The 13,895-nt window shown below is 52.4% G+C and overlaps 1 protein-coding gene across 6 annotated transcripts in view; it reads right to left on the bottom strand.

Moving 5' to 3' along the window:
* The window catches only part of TLN2 (talin 2), a 495,540-nt gene that overhangs the window by 74,240 nt on the left and 407,405 nt on the right, over positions 1-13,895 (bottom strand). For all 6 annotated transcript variants that reach the window (XR_012647070.1, XM_075006263.1, XM_075006264.1 and 3 more), the window contains one exon: positions 2,194-2,377. Coding sequence is in view for 5 of the 6 variants with exons in the window: in XM_075006263.1 (XP_074862364.1) it covers positions 2,194-2,377 (184 nt within the window). In the remaining variant the exon portion in view is untranslated. The remainder of the gene's footprint in view (positions 1-2,193; positions 2,378-13,895) is intronic.

The raw sequence follows: 13,895 nt of genomic DNA on the forward strand, positions 1-13,895 counted from the left end.
GCCGCCCTGCCCTGAGCTGTGTGGCAAACGCCGAAGCCTTAGTGTCCTCTTCCCAGCCCCAGAGCCCCTTTACCTCCTGCTGGACTTGACTCCTGCTGGGCTGACACCAGCCTAGCCACGGGCTGTGATGGCTAGTTTCAGCCCCACGCTGGACATGACCTGGGCCCCACGGGCACCAAGTCCACCCCAAATGGACTGCCAGCATGGCCCCAGAACTGCAGGCATGGCCTGGGCCCTGCAGAGACCAGCTGCAGCCCTTGCTGGGGTGTTGGACTTTGTGCTGGCCCCATCCCAGCCTGGAGGCCAACTATGGACCAGCCAAGCTAATGGCACAGCAGATACTTGGTGCAGCCCCAGCTGGCCAGCTGCCTCAGCCCTGTGCCAGCTGCCAGAGCTACCCACACCAGCCACCCACCCACCTGATTCCTGTGCTGCCAGCTGCCCAAGCTGCCCACCCGAACAACGGGTCAGCCACCTGAGCCTTGTGCGGCTGGGGCCAGCTGCGTGAGCCTCACAAGCTGCCCACTCAAACCCCTCCCTTCCCCTCCCCCAAAGCCAGGGACGACCAGCTCCCCACTCTTACCCCATCTCCCTCCCCTCCTCCAAGCCAGGCTCCCCCAGACCCCTAACTAAGCCCATCCTCTTCCTCCTCCCTCCCCACCCCCCCAACCCACACTCCTTTGCAGGAGGCAGCTAGCTCCATATGGGTCTTTGCCAGCAGCCTGCTTTTTACAGCAGCTGCACCAGGTCACCCATGTAAAATGGCAGGGGCTGAGAGCTGGAAGCAAAGGCCAGCTCTTTCTTTGAGTGGCCAGGGTGAAGGGGGGGAACTGGGTCTCCTCACCCCGCCCCCCCTCAGAACTTCTTCAAGGCCCCTCCCCCCCATTTGGGAAACCATGACATAGACTCACAGGTATTTTGGAGCATAAGCTTTCGTGGGCAAAGACCCACTTAATCAGATTTTTCCTAGTGCCTTAAACAAGCCGTCAGACATTCTCAAATTAACTTATTAACACAGATACACCTTCCACGCATACAGCAGCTCACATTTCATCAGGATTCAAACAGCACTTAAATATTTATTGAGTCTACTCTGAAGAATTAAATGGCTTAAAGTAAAATACAGGAAATCCTTGATTTAACGGACACAGATTTACTGGACTTCGGATATAATGGACTGTCTGACTGTCCGTCCCCCCCCAAGAAATGCTGGTGACTCACCAGGGCCGCCAGAGCTGCTGCCACTGCTGGAGGAGTGGGGCCAGGGGCTGGGGCCACCAGGGCTGGAGGAGTCACAGGGGAGGGGAGAAGGGGCTGTACTGGGGCATGAGAGCTCTCCTCCTCCAGGCCCGTGTGTGCGGAGCATGTCGGCGCCTGGCCGTGGCCGCCTGCAACGTCTGCTGGCAGCAGCAGTTCTGTTCTACCTTCACGCAGGCAGTTTGGGGCAGGGGGCTGGAGGAGCTGCAGTGCTGAGCAAGCCGAGAGCTGTGGGAGGTGGAAGGACCCAGGCTGGCATGCGGCTCCTCTCCTGGTAAGGTGTGAGGGGAAGAATGGGGCAGGAGGGGACAGGGAAGAGGGGGAGCAGAGGACAGGAGTGAGTGATGGGCTGGGAAGGTCAGTGCTTCGTCATACAGTATAACCATTCACATTTAACAGACTTTCAGAATTACCAGACACTCCTTCCCCCCATTAGTCTGTTAAATTGAGGGTTTACTGTACTTCAAACATTTTCTGGAAATCGTAGGGCACTGTTTGCACCAAACAACAACAGCAGTATTTAGCTTGGTCTTACACTCATTGAAAAGCTTTCTAGCAATGGGTTAGTCTCCCAAGTGAAGCCCCTGGGGTGACCTGTTTAAAAATAAGGCCATGGAGAACAGTCTTGCAAAAAATTCCAGCAGTGGTGGGGGCAGGACTAGATGCCTTATACCAGCTCTTATCCACTTTTGCTGAATTATTTTTCCAAGAGGGGAGGTGTCCGATTCAACTGAAAATCATTCAAGAGAGGCAGTGTAAGGTTTCTGCTATTTATGAGTAAAATTTTGATAAGTGCTTCTCTGATTTGGAAACCTAAGATCCACTGAGAGAAACTTTAAAAAATAATTACACTGGAGTTCTGACTCCTGTAATATTCTCCATATCCTTTAACACTACCAACACAGGTCTATTTTTGGCACCCACAGCCCCTCATACCTGTGTTTCAGGGTCATCTGATCCCAAGCTTGCTGCTCCCAGTTTTACCACCTCTGCTAGTTGTGTGATGGTGGCAGCTGATGACTGAGCTGCTTGGGCTAGTTTATCCTGACTTGATGCAGCTCCAGACACGAGCAATTTTGTATCTTCAACTAAAGCTTTTGCTGTTTTCAGGATATTTTCCCTGGGGAGAAAGGGAAGCAGAAGAAGGGAATGAGAGAGAACGGGGTTGGAGGGGGCGGGGAGAGAAAACCAGCCAGCTATTCAACATTGTCCTGACTAACAGGGAAAGTGCTTCATAGACAAAAGGCTTTATGTAGGTCAGCGTAGGAGTGGCTACTAGTGATAATCCCAGCTACAATGCCAAAGTCAGGTGGCCGTTCCCACTTAGAACAGATGCATTACATTTCAGGTTGTCAACACACCAGACTCAAGATGACTCAATGAAATGACTTCCTCTTGAAAGGAAATGGGATCTGGGGATAGGGATGCAGGGAGGACTGCATCCTAATGTGAGGAGATTAAGCCAAGCCACACTTTGAGTCAGCTATCCATTGTCAAACCTCCACCTTCACAGGCATCTTCTACATCTACAGAAAAGAACATAATGATTTGTGGAGGAGGATGAAAAAGGGAAAAGCTGCAGAAAACATGACTAAGTCATGTTTTTTTTTTTTTTTTTTAGTTCTTCACATACAAAGTCTTTAGGCAGACAAATCTAAACTCTTTCAGAACACCATTCCCCAGTCAGTCAATATTCTGGGCAAAGAACAGATCACCCAAGCTGCGTCTACACGTGCACGCTACTTCGAAGTAGCGGCACTAACTTCGAAATAGCGCCCGTCACGTCTACACGCGTCGGGCGCTATTTCGAAGTTGAAATCGACGTTAGGCGGCGAGACGTTGAAGTCGCTAACCCCATGAGGGGATGGGAATAGCGCCCTACTTCGACGTTCAACATCGAAGTAGGGACGTGTAGACGATCCGCGTCCCGCAACATCGAAATAGCGGGGTCCTCCATGGCGGCCATCAGCTGGGGGGTTGAGAGATACTCTCTCTCCAGCCCTTGCGGGGCTCTGTGGTCACCGTGGGCAGCAGCCCTTAGCCCAGGGCTTCTGGCTGCTGCTGCTGCAGCTGGGGGTCCGTGCTGCATATACAGGGTCTGCAACTAGTTGTTGGCTCTGTGTATCTTGCACTGTTTAATGAAAGTGTGTCTGGGAGGGGCCCTTTAAGGGAGCGACTTGCTGTTGAGTCCGCCCCGTGACCCTGTCTGCAGCTGTGCCTGGCTCCCTTATTTCGATGTGTGCTACTTTGGCGTGTAGACGTTCCCTCGCTGTGCCTATTTCGATGTTGGGCTGAGCAACGTCGAAGTTGAACATCGACGTTGCCAGCCCTGGAGGACGTGTAGACGTTATTCATCGAAATAGCCTATTTCGATGTCGCAACATCGAAATAAGCTATTTCGAAGTTGGGTGCACGTGTAGACGTAGCCCCAGTGTTCTATCTTGTGCGACCAACTTTAAGAAAAAATAGTTCAAAAACAAAAATGAAGGGTTACGAGCCGCTAGACCCATGGCCCTCATGCTTCACTGAACACAAAAAGAGCAAACCTGCATAAAACTCAGCAACTGGCATTCTCAGGATTGCTAGATATATTGGAGGGAAGGGTTTGTAACATTTTTAAACTAGGATGTACAAGTTAGATGTCAGTGAATGCATGGTAACCCACACTCAAAATCTGGCCTAGCCAAGCCACACTATAATGTACAACTGGTTGAGTTAAAATACAGGATCTCTTCTAGGATTTAATTTGACCAGTTTAACATATATTCAAGGCAAACCCATGTTAACATCTCACCTTAAATGCTAGTTTAAACAAGGCCTCAGGTAAGGTAACTCATGACAGCCTACAAATGCGAAAGCATGTTTCTTTTTATAGAAATCAGGCAATCTTCCATTATGTTAGAAGTGCACAGTATTAAATGCATATATTTAGAATTTGGAAAAATCTGCTCTTACTCAACAGCTGTTTCATGCATACACTCTTAAACCAAATACTTATTTAGGTAGAAGAAAATCAATAGGATTGTCCACATTTACTGGAAAACAAAGAATTGCTGCACTTCCCACAGCAATTAAAGATTATAAAACAGACACAATGCAAAAAGCAGGTAATATCTTTTGCATTCGAAGATACAGCAGATAGCCATTTTTATTGCAAATAAAGTTTTCAGAAAACCTGAGTTATGTTTACAATAAAATATACAAAACATACTGTCTGGGTCTACACTACATAGTTTTGTCAACAGAAGGGGCACTCTCTCGACATAAGTCAGGGAGCACCTACACACTTAAGCTGCGTCGACACGTGCACAAAAAATCGAAATAAGTGGCCCTTTTTCAAAAGAGCAGGAGGAGCGTCCACATGTGTAAACCCGTCTTTCGAAAGAAAATCAAAAGAACGGGGTGCACACTTCGAAATCTGAACCCCGATCCCGTATCAGGAAGATCGCTCCCTTTCAATATCCTAAATCAACAGAGTACACGTGTAGACGCTCCACAGTCTGCTCTTTTGAAATACGGGTCCGCCATGGCGCCAGTCAGCTGGAGCGCGGGGTCGCTCCAGCCAGCAGCAGGGGGTCTCTATGTTCCCTGTGTTCGGCTCCCTTAAAGTCACATGCATACAGGAAACCCGTGGCAGGAAGCTGAGCGCGTGCTAGGAGCAGCCTGTGCATGTGCTCCAGCACCATCATGGTCAGCAGCCAGCCCCCCCCGCAAGCCCCACGCCCCCATGCCGCCCCAGGGCTCCTGGGGGCGGGGGGAAGACGGGCCCCCCTCCTGGACAGAATGGGAGCTGCGGGACCTCCTTGGCCTCTGGCAGTATGAGGAGGTCCTGCACCACATGGGGGTCAAGCGGCAGAATGCTCCAAAGTTAAGGTATGCTCCAAAGTTAAGGAGCTGTGCCAGGGCTATGCCCAGGCCAGGGACCAGGCCGGATGCTCCGGGGCAGCTCCAGCAACATGCCCCTATTACCAGGAGCTCCGGAGCATCCTGGGGCCCCAGGAAAGCTCCCCACCCCCAGCGTTCCTGGACACCTCTGGTGAGGAGCTGCAGCCTGAGGAGGAGGAGCAGCCCGGACTGAGGACCCAGGAGGTCAAGGGGACCATGGACTGGTTGAACAAGGAGGGGGAGCTGACCATCGTGATCCCCTCCCACTCCTCCAGCTGGGCAACCGAGGGCTGGACATCGCCGAGGGATCCTCTGGTACGTGGAGGAAGGGCACACCTACTCCACAGGGTGGGGGCGACGCAATGGCTAGTCGCCCACACATGGAACTGGTGGTCTTGGGCTGCACACAGGCCAGCCCCCACATGGGATGCAGCACCCCGCGGTGGCGCATCAGCGACGCCCAGCACCCGCCGTCAGTGGACAGCGCTGTAAGCCACACGGGGGTGGTTGCTGGTTGGTGCCAGATGGTGCCTGGGGCCTGCACACCACAGGCTGGGAAGGACCACCTGCAGGAGAGACCCCTGGATGCACACCCAGGCTGGGAGGACCAGTCCATGGTGGGGGCAGGTCGGTGCTCTCTGGGGGGTCAGTGTCCCTTGGGGGGGGCAAGGGCCCCATCGGGTGGGCTCAGGCGGGTAGGCCACAGCCAGGTCCCCTTCGTCCGGGGCGCACTACTGACATGCTCTCCTCCTCTCCACACAGCCACACCATCCATGGGCCGGCAGAGCCCCACGCCGTCCCTCGTCCCCGAGAGCCCACCTGCAGCCATTGGAGGTGTCCGGACGCTACCTCAGGCAGCGCGCCATCGGGGCTATGGCCGGAGGGCCCCCTGCTGGGCCGAGGAGGACCCAACCAGCCAGCACCAGGCCAAGGTGGCCGAGGAACACCTTCAGCTTGCCCGGGCTGACATGGAGTGGCAGAAGGCAGCCTGGGATAGGTTGCTAACCAGCCTGGAGGGCATTGGCCACACCATCCAGGACCATACAGCCACTGTGGCCTGCCTCCTGGCCCCCTGGTGGCTCCCCCTGCTGGTTCTGCCCCCTCCGCGCACACTAAGCCCGGCCCCTCTGCCCCTACTGAGCCCGACCCCTCCACCCACACTAAGCCCGGCCCTCTGCCCCTACTGAGTCCAGCCTCTCCGCCCCCACCAGGCCACTCGCCAGCAATATTTGCCGGTGCTACCCACACCCTCCCCTCCCCGTCAGGAACCCCACACCTGGGGGGGCAGGGGCTCCTGGGGCCGACGGGGCTTGCGGCCCACCACCCCTGCCCCGGAATGAGTGCCTCGCCCCCCTCCAAGTTAGGTTACCCCCGCCCCCCTCCAAGTTAGGTTCCCTCTGTACATAGTTACCACCACAACCACTTATATAAACATTTCTTTATTGTTCACCACGCTGTGCTGTGCTCCTCAGGTGGATGGTGGATATGTGTGGGATGTGGGCATGCATGCAGGTCAGAGATGGCCGTTGGCAAAGGCCTGCCTGAGGGCCGCCCGGATGCAGTGGCCATCCCAGTAGGCCTGGTGGATGGGGGTGGCGCCCGGCTGCTCATAGACAGTGCCAGCCAGAGGGCCCCCTCCCCCGGGGACACAGGCCTCCTTCTTTCCCTCCACGATGTTGTGGAGGATGCAACAGGCACCCAGCACCTGGGGCATGTTGAGGACCCCGACCTCCAGCCACATGAGGAGGCACCTCCACCGCCCCTTTAGGCACCCGAAGACCCACTCCACCACACTGCGGGCGTGGTTGAGGCGCTCACTGAATGCTTCCCAGGTGCGATTGAGGTGTCCCGTGTAGGGCCTCAGGAGCTACGGCTGCAGGGGTATGATGCATCTGCCACCATGCAGAGCAGCATGGTGACATCCTCTGCCACAGGGATCTCCTGCTGGGGCACAATGGTGCTGGCCCCCACGCGCTGGCAGAGGCTGGAGTTCTGGAAGACCTGGGGATCGTGGGTGCGGCCAGCCCAGCCCATGTAGAAGTCGGTGAACTGGCCCCTCACGTCCTCCAGGGCCTGGAGCACCACTGAATGGTAGCCCTTCCTGTTGATGTACCTGCTGGCGCTGTGTGGTGGGGCGTGGATGGGGATGTGTGTGCCATCCAAGGCGCTGATGCAGTTCGGAAAGCCCAGGTCCTGGAAGCTGGTGATGGTGTTGTCCACATCCCCCAGGTGGACAACCCTCTCTAGCAGCATCGCGTTGATGGCCCTCACGACCTGCAGAGGGGGAAGGGGGACACATGCTCTAGTGTGGGTGTGGCGGCCATCACCCCCCACCTTGGGCCCATTCTGCCCACCTCCCGTCCAGCCCCTGCCCCGTCCAGCACCCCCCACTCCCATCTGGCCCCTTGCAGCGGAGGGTTCCCCTTGCCTCAGCCCCCCACCCACCCGTCCCCACCTTACCTCCATAAGTACAGCCACGACGGTGGCCTTGCCCACTCCGAACTGCTGTCCCACGCAGCAATAGGAGTTCGGGGTGGCCAGCTTTGGTATGGTGATCACGACCCATTTCTCCAGGGTGAGGGCTGGCTGCATGCAGGTGTCGTGGTGCTGGAGTGCGGGGGCGAGCCAGTGGCAGATTTCATTGAAGGTCTGCCTCGACATGCGGAAGTTCCGCAGCCACCTTTCCTCACCCCACGCCCCTAGCACCACGCGCTCCCACCAGTCGGTGCTGCTGGGGTGGGTCCAGAGGCATCAGGGCATCCGGGGGGGTGCCTGGTGGTGCCACGGGGGGGGGAGCCCAGCCACTTGCTGAGCTCTGGTGCAGCTGTGGTGATGGTGCACAGCACTGCCAGCAGGGCATCCATCATGAGGGCGTCCTCCTGCAGAAGCTGTCGCTGGCCCTCCATGGTGGGCACGAGTGGGCTCTACTGGGCTGGGAAAGGCTGGGCAGCACTCAGCTCGTGCGGAGGAGAGGGCAGACCTTTAACGGAGGTGGCTGGCTGTGGCCCCAGTAGGGCTTGTCAGCCATGGGTCCCCATCCGTGGTGTTTCCTGCCTCCTTTCTTTCGAAAGAGGACTTGGAGCCATGTGGACGATCTCTTTCGAAAGACTTTGACGGCACTTCAAAAGAGCAGATCAAAGTGCTGATCTGAAAAATGGCGGCGGGTGCTCTCCTTTGATGGCCGCTTTTTCGAATGCTGAACTTCGATTTTCGCCCTTTCAAAAGGGCGCTCATGTATAGACACAGCTTTAAAGCATTCTGTCGACAATGTCTCGACAGAACTCTGCATATTCCTTAACAGCAACGAAGGGTCCTGTGGCACCTTACAGACTAACAGAAAAGTTTTGAGCATGAGCTTTCGTGAGCACAAGTCTGTGCTCATGAAAGCTCATGCTCAAAACTTTTCTGTTAGTCTGTAAGGTGCCACAGGACCCTTCGTTGCTGTTACAGATCCAGACTAACATGGCTACCCCTCCGATACTTGACACCATGCATATTCCTTGACAGTATTATCCCTGAAAAATCTGAGGCATAACAATCTCTGGACAGAGTACTGTCGGCAAAAGTGCAGTGTAAGACACTTCTGTCGACAGAGAGGGCTTCCAGTTGGGGGGCAGCCCTCTTTGCAGAGCTGCCATTCCACTTTCTGGCAGCAGAAGGCAGTGCAGTCTGGCAGTTCTCTGTCGATAGAGCAAGTTGTGTGCAGATGCAATCTGTTGAAAGAAGTTCTGTTGAGATTGCCCTGTCGACAGTAACTTCTGTTGACAGATGCTTCTACTGTAGACATAGCCACCGAGTTTTTAACTTCCTGGACCCTGTGTATGCTTTTTGCTTACCTGCCTCATTCCTAAACCAGATTGCTATTTTTAACAGCAAAAATAAGTGTAAGACGTATCCTAAGGAGGAGAAAACTGTTCAGCAAATGGTACAGACTGACACCATCCCAAATACACACAAAAGGTTTGCATATTCCATTTAAGCTCCTGCATAAAGACTTCTCTTAGCACACAGACTGAAAGGAGATATCTAACTTCTAAGATACCCCTTAAAAGAAATGCTCGTTTTGTAACTAAATAAGGAACATGAAAAGCAGTTACTGCTAATCATCACTAATCACCCTTTTTTGTCTTTCCACTTTTTGAAGAAGGACTCGTTTTGACACACTTGTCACAAAGTATCTAATGAACTTATTATTTGACTACACAAACAAGACTAATTCTTGCTGCGTAGAGCTGCAATAATCCAGGCAGCATTAATATTTTCATATTCCCAAAGCCTTTGGTACAGTACTGAGTTCAAGACTGGCATTGTCGGCCAATTGTTCTGGTAAGGAACAGCTTACAGCCTTGACCATTAAAATCATGTTATTAACCATAGAATCATAGAATAACAGAGCTGGAAGGGACCTCAAGAGGTCATTGACTCCATCCCCCGGCTCCAAGCAGGATCAACCCAACTAAGTCATCCCAGCCATGACTACTTCAAGCCGGGACTTAAAAACCTCATGGGATGGAGATTCCACCACCTCCCTAGGCAACGCATTCCAGTGCTTCACCACCCTCTTGGTGAAGTAGCTTTTCCTAATATCCAACCTACTCTTCTCCTTTTGTAACTTCAGACCACTACCTCTTGTTCTGCTGTCTGTCACCGCTGAGAACAATTTTTCTCCATCCCTTGTAGAGCATCCCGTCAGGAAGTTGAAGGCTGCTATTAAGTCAGTCTTCTCTTCTGCAAACTAAGTAAGCCCAAATCCTCCAGCCTCTCCTCATAGGTCATGTGCTCCAGCCCCTTAATAATTTTCGTTGCCCTCCGCTGAACCTGTTCCATCCCACCCACACCCTTTCTGTACTGGGGGGCCCAAAACGGGACATATACTCTAGATGTGGCCTCACCAGTGCAGAATAGAGGGGAACAACCACCTCTCTAGATCTGCTCAAAATGCTCCTCCGAATGCACCAAAATATGCCATTGGCCTTCTTGGCTACAAAGGTACACTGTTTGCTTATATCCAGCCCTTCGTCCACTATAATCGTTAGCTCCCTTTCTGCTATATTGCTGCTGAGCTAGTTGGTCCCCAGCCTACAACAATTCTTGGGATTCTTCCATCCCAAGTATAGGACTCCACCCTTCTTGTTGAACTGCATCAGACTTCTTTTGGCCCAATCCTCCAATTTTTGCAGGCCACTCTGGATCCTATCTCTACCCACCAACATATCTACCTTTCTTCTTAGCTTAGGGTCATCTGTAAACTTGCTGAGGGTGCAATCCAGTCCCTCACCCAGATCATTAATAAAAATGTTGTACAACACCGCCCCACAACCGAGCCTTGGGGCACTTCACTTGAAACCGATTGCCATCCAGATATTGAGCCATTGACCACTACCCTTTGGGACTGACTGTCAAGCCAACTTTCTATCTGTCTTATAGTCCATGTATCCAATCCATATTTCCTTAACTTATGGGTAAGAATGTTGTGAGAGACTGTATCAAAAGCTTTGCTGAAGTCGAGGTATATCACATCCACTGACTTCCCCATGTCCACAGAGTGAGTTACCTCATCGTAGAAGCTAATCAGATTGGTCAGGCATGACTTGACCTTCGTAAATCCATGTTAACTACTTCTGATCACTTTCCCGTCTTCCAAGTGCTCCAAAAAGGATTCCTTGAGGATCCCTTCCATTATTTTCCCAGGTACTGAAGTAAGGCTGACCGGTCTATAGCTTCTTGGATTGTCCTTCTTTCCTTTTTCAAAGATGGACACTACATTTGCCACTTTCCAATCATCCAGGATCTCTCCCGATCTCCAAGAGTCTTCAAAGATAATGGCCAAAGGCTCAGCAATGACGTCTGTCAATTCCCTCAGTACCCTTGGGTGGATTAAATCCAGACCCATGGATTTGTGTACATCTAGGTTTTCTAAGTAGCTCTTAACTCGCTCCTTTCCCACCGAAGGCTGCCCTCCATCTTCCCACACTGCATTGTCTAGCAACATACTGACGGAGCTGTCCTTGTCCATGAAGACTGAGGCAAAAAAAAACATTGAGTACTTCAGCTTTTCTTACATCATCTGTCACTAGGTTACCTCTCTCATCTAATAACAGCCCCACACCTTCTCTGATAACCATCTTATTGTTAACATGCCTGTAGAATCCCTTCTTGTTACCCTTTGCATCCCTTGCCAGCTGTAGTTCCAATTGTGCCTTTGCTGTCCTGATTACTGCCTGACATTTTCCAGCTGTATATTTATACTCCTCCTTAGTCAACTGTCCAAGTTTTCACTTCTTATACGCATTCTTTTTGAGTTTAAGCTGACCAAGGATTTCCCTGTTAAGCCAAGCTGGTTGCCCACCATATTTTAATACAAGAGGAATAATGACCCAGATGCTGCAAATCTTTCATTCCTTTTCATATGCTATCAGAAGGAAACCTATGTCCTCATCTCAGCAAGGAGAGCAGGACTAACACTCCAGCATCTCTCCCATTAATAATCTTCAATATTAGGAGTGGGCAAATAGTCTGAAAGGAGATACCTAACTTCTAAGATGCCCCTTGAAAGAAATGCTAGGTTTGTAACAAAATAAGGAACATGAAAAGAAGTTACCGCTAATCATTACTGCTCACCCTGTTTTGTCTTTCAACTTTTTGAAGCAGAAAGAGAAGTTACTCACCTGTAGTAACGATGGTTCTTCGAGATGTGTCCCTGTGGGTGCTCCACAATACATGTCGGGCTTGCCCGGTGCTGCAGACCGGAAATCTTCCAGCAGTTTCTCCTGGATCGCGCATGCGCTGGCGCGCGCGGCTCCCACACACACCCCTGGCCACGTGCGCGATCCGGTCCCCGCTAGTTCCTTGACCAACCGCCTCGAATCCTCCTGAAAAACACTAGACAGAGATCTGAAGTGGGGAGGATGGGCGGGTGGCGGAGCACCCACGGGGACACATCTCGAAGAACCATCTTTACTACAGGTGAGTAACTTCTCTTTCTTCTTCGAGTGGTCCCCGTGGGTGCTCCACAATAGGTGACTACCCAGCAGTAACCCAAGTAAGGAGGTGGGTAATTGGTTTATGTGCAGCTTGCCCCCGAGACAACTGCTGTCGACAGATGGGTATCCTCTTCGAATACCTGATGTAGGGCATAATGCTTGGTGAAGGTGTTGTAGGACGACCAGGTCGCCGCTCTACAGAAGTCTTTTAACGCGATGCCCTTGAAGAAGGCTGTTGATGCTGCCACCGCCCTGGTGGAGTGAGCCCTGGGTGGGGCCAGCAAAGGAGTCTTTCGAAGCTCGTAGCACATTTTTATACAGGACACAATGTGCTTTGAGATTCTCTGTGAAGAGAGACCTTCTCCTTTGACCTGGGAGCGAGAGAGACTAGAAGCCTGTCCGTTTTCTGGAAGGACTTAGTTCTGTCTATGTTGAAGGCAATGCCCTCCTCACATCCAGGAGATGCAGGCGTGCCTCCTTGCTGCAGCTGTGAGGCTTCGGGTAAAACGAGGGTAAAACTATTGGTTCGTTAAGATGGAACTGCGAAGAAACTTTTGGAACAAAGGCTGGGTGCAGCCTTAAGGTTACCGCCTCCTTTGAGAATACTGTGCAGGGCGGCGTTGGCATCACTGCTGTGAGCTCACTCACCCTGCGGGCTGACGTAATTGCAAGGAGGAAGGTTGTTTTCATCATAAAGAGACGTAGGGGAACTGTGGCTAATGGTTCGAAAGGTGGACCCGATAGCGTTCTGAGCACCAAGTCCAAATTCCACGATGGTGGAAGCGGTTTTCAAGGAGGGTACAGGTTTACCAGCCCCTTCAAGAACCTTGTAACGATAGGATGGGTGAATACAGTGCGCCCTTCATCTGTATGCCAAAAGGCTGATATAGCGGCAAGGTGGACCTTTAGCGAGGATAGAGAAAGCCCGCCTCTTTTGAGGTCCAATAAGTATTCTAGTATTACAGGTATAGGAATGTCAAGGGGAGCTAACTGCTTGGTGGAACACCAGGCTGTAAATCGAGTCCATTTCTGCTTGTAAGTCCTCCTGGTGGAGGTCCTTCGGCTACGTTCCAGGACTTGTTGTACTCCCTCCGTACATGTGCTCTCTAAGGAGCTGAGCCATGGATTAGCCATGCTTGTAGACGCAAACTCTGAGGGTGCGGGTGCACTATGGACCCCTGAGCCTGCGTGAGTAAGTCCGGTGCCAATGGTAGAGGAAGCGGTGGGCGGTCCGACATGCGCAGAAGCAAGGGATACTATTGCTGCCGATCCCAAGTTGGAACTATGAGTATCATGCGAGCTCTCTCCCTTCTGACTTTCTGCAGAACCTTGTGGATAAGCGCTGTGGGGGGAAACGCGTAAAGTAGGGGGCCCCTCCATGAAATCATGAATGCGTCCCCCAGGAACCCCCGCCCCACTCCTGCCCTGGAGCAGTACGGGGGACACCTCTTGTTGTGCTGGGTGGCAAACAGATCGATCTGGGGAAACCCCCAAGTACAAAAAATGCGCCACAGCAGATCGGAGTGGATCTGCCATTCGTGCGTGAGTGCGAAGCGCCTGCTCAGCTGATCTGCTTTCACGTTGTGAGTGCCCGGCAAATACAAGGCTTTCAACGTTATGTTGTTGGCGATGCACCAGTTCCACAATCGGACTGCTTCCGCATATAGGGCACGGGATCGTGCTCCTCCTTGTTGATTGATGTAAAACATAGTGGAGGTATTGGCGGTATTGATCCGGACTACTTTGCCACGTTGGTAATCTCGAAAATGT

Source organism: Carettochelys insculpta, chromosome 12 (genome assembly GCF_033958435.1).
Source record: "Carettochelys insculpta isolate YL-2023 chromosome 12, ASM3395843v1, whole genome shotgun sequence".
NCBI classification, from domain to species: domain Eukaryota; kingdom Metazoa; phylum Chordata; order Testudines; family Carettochelyidae; genus Carettochelys; species Carettochelys insculpta.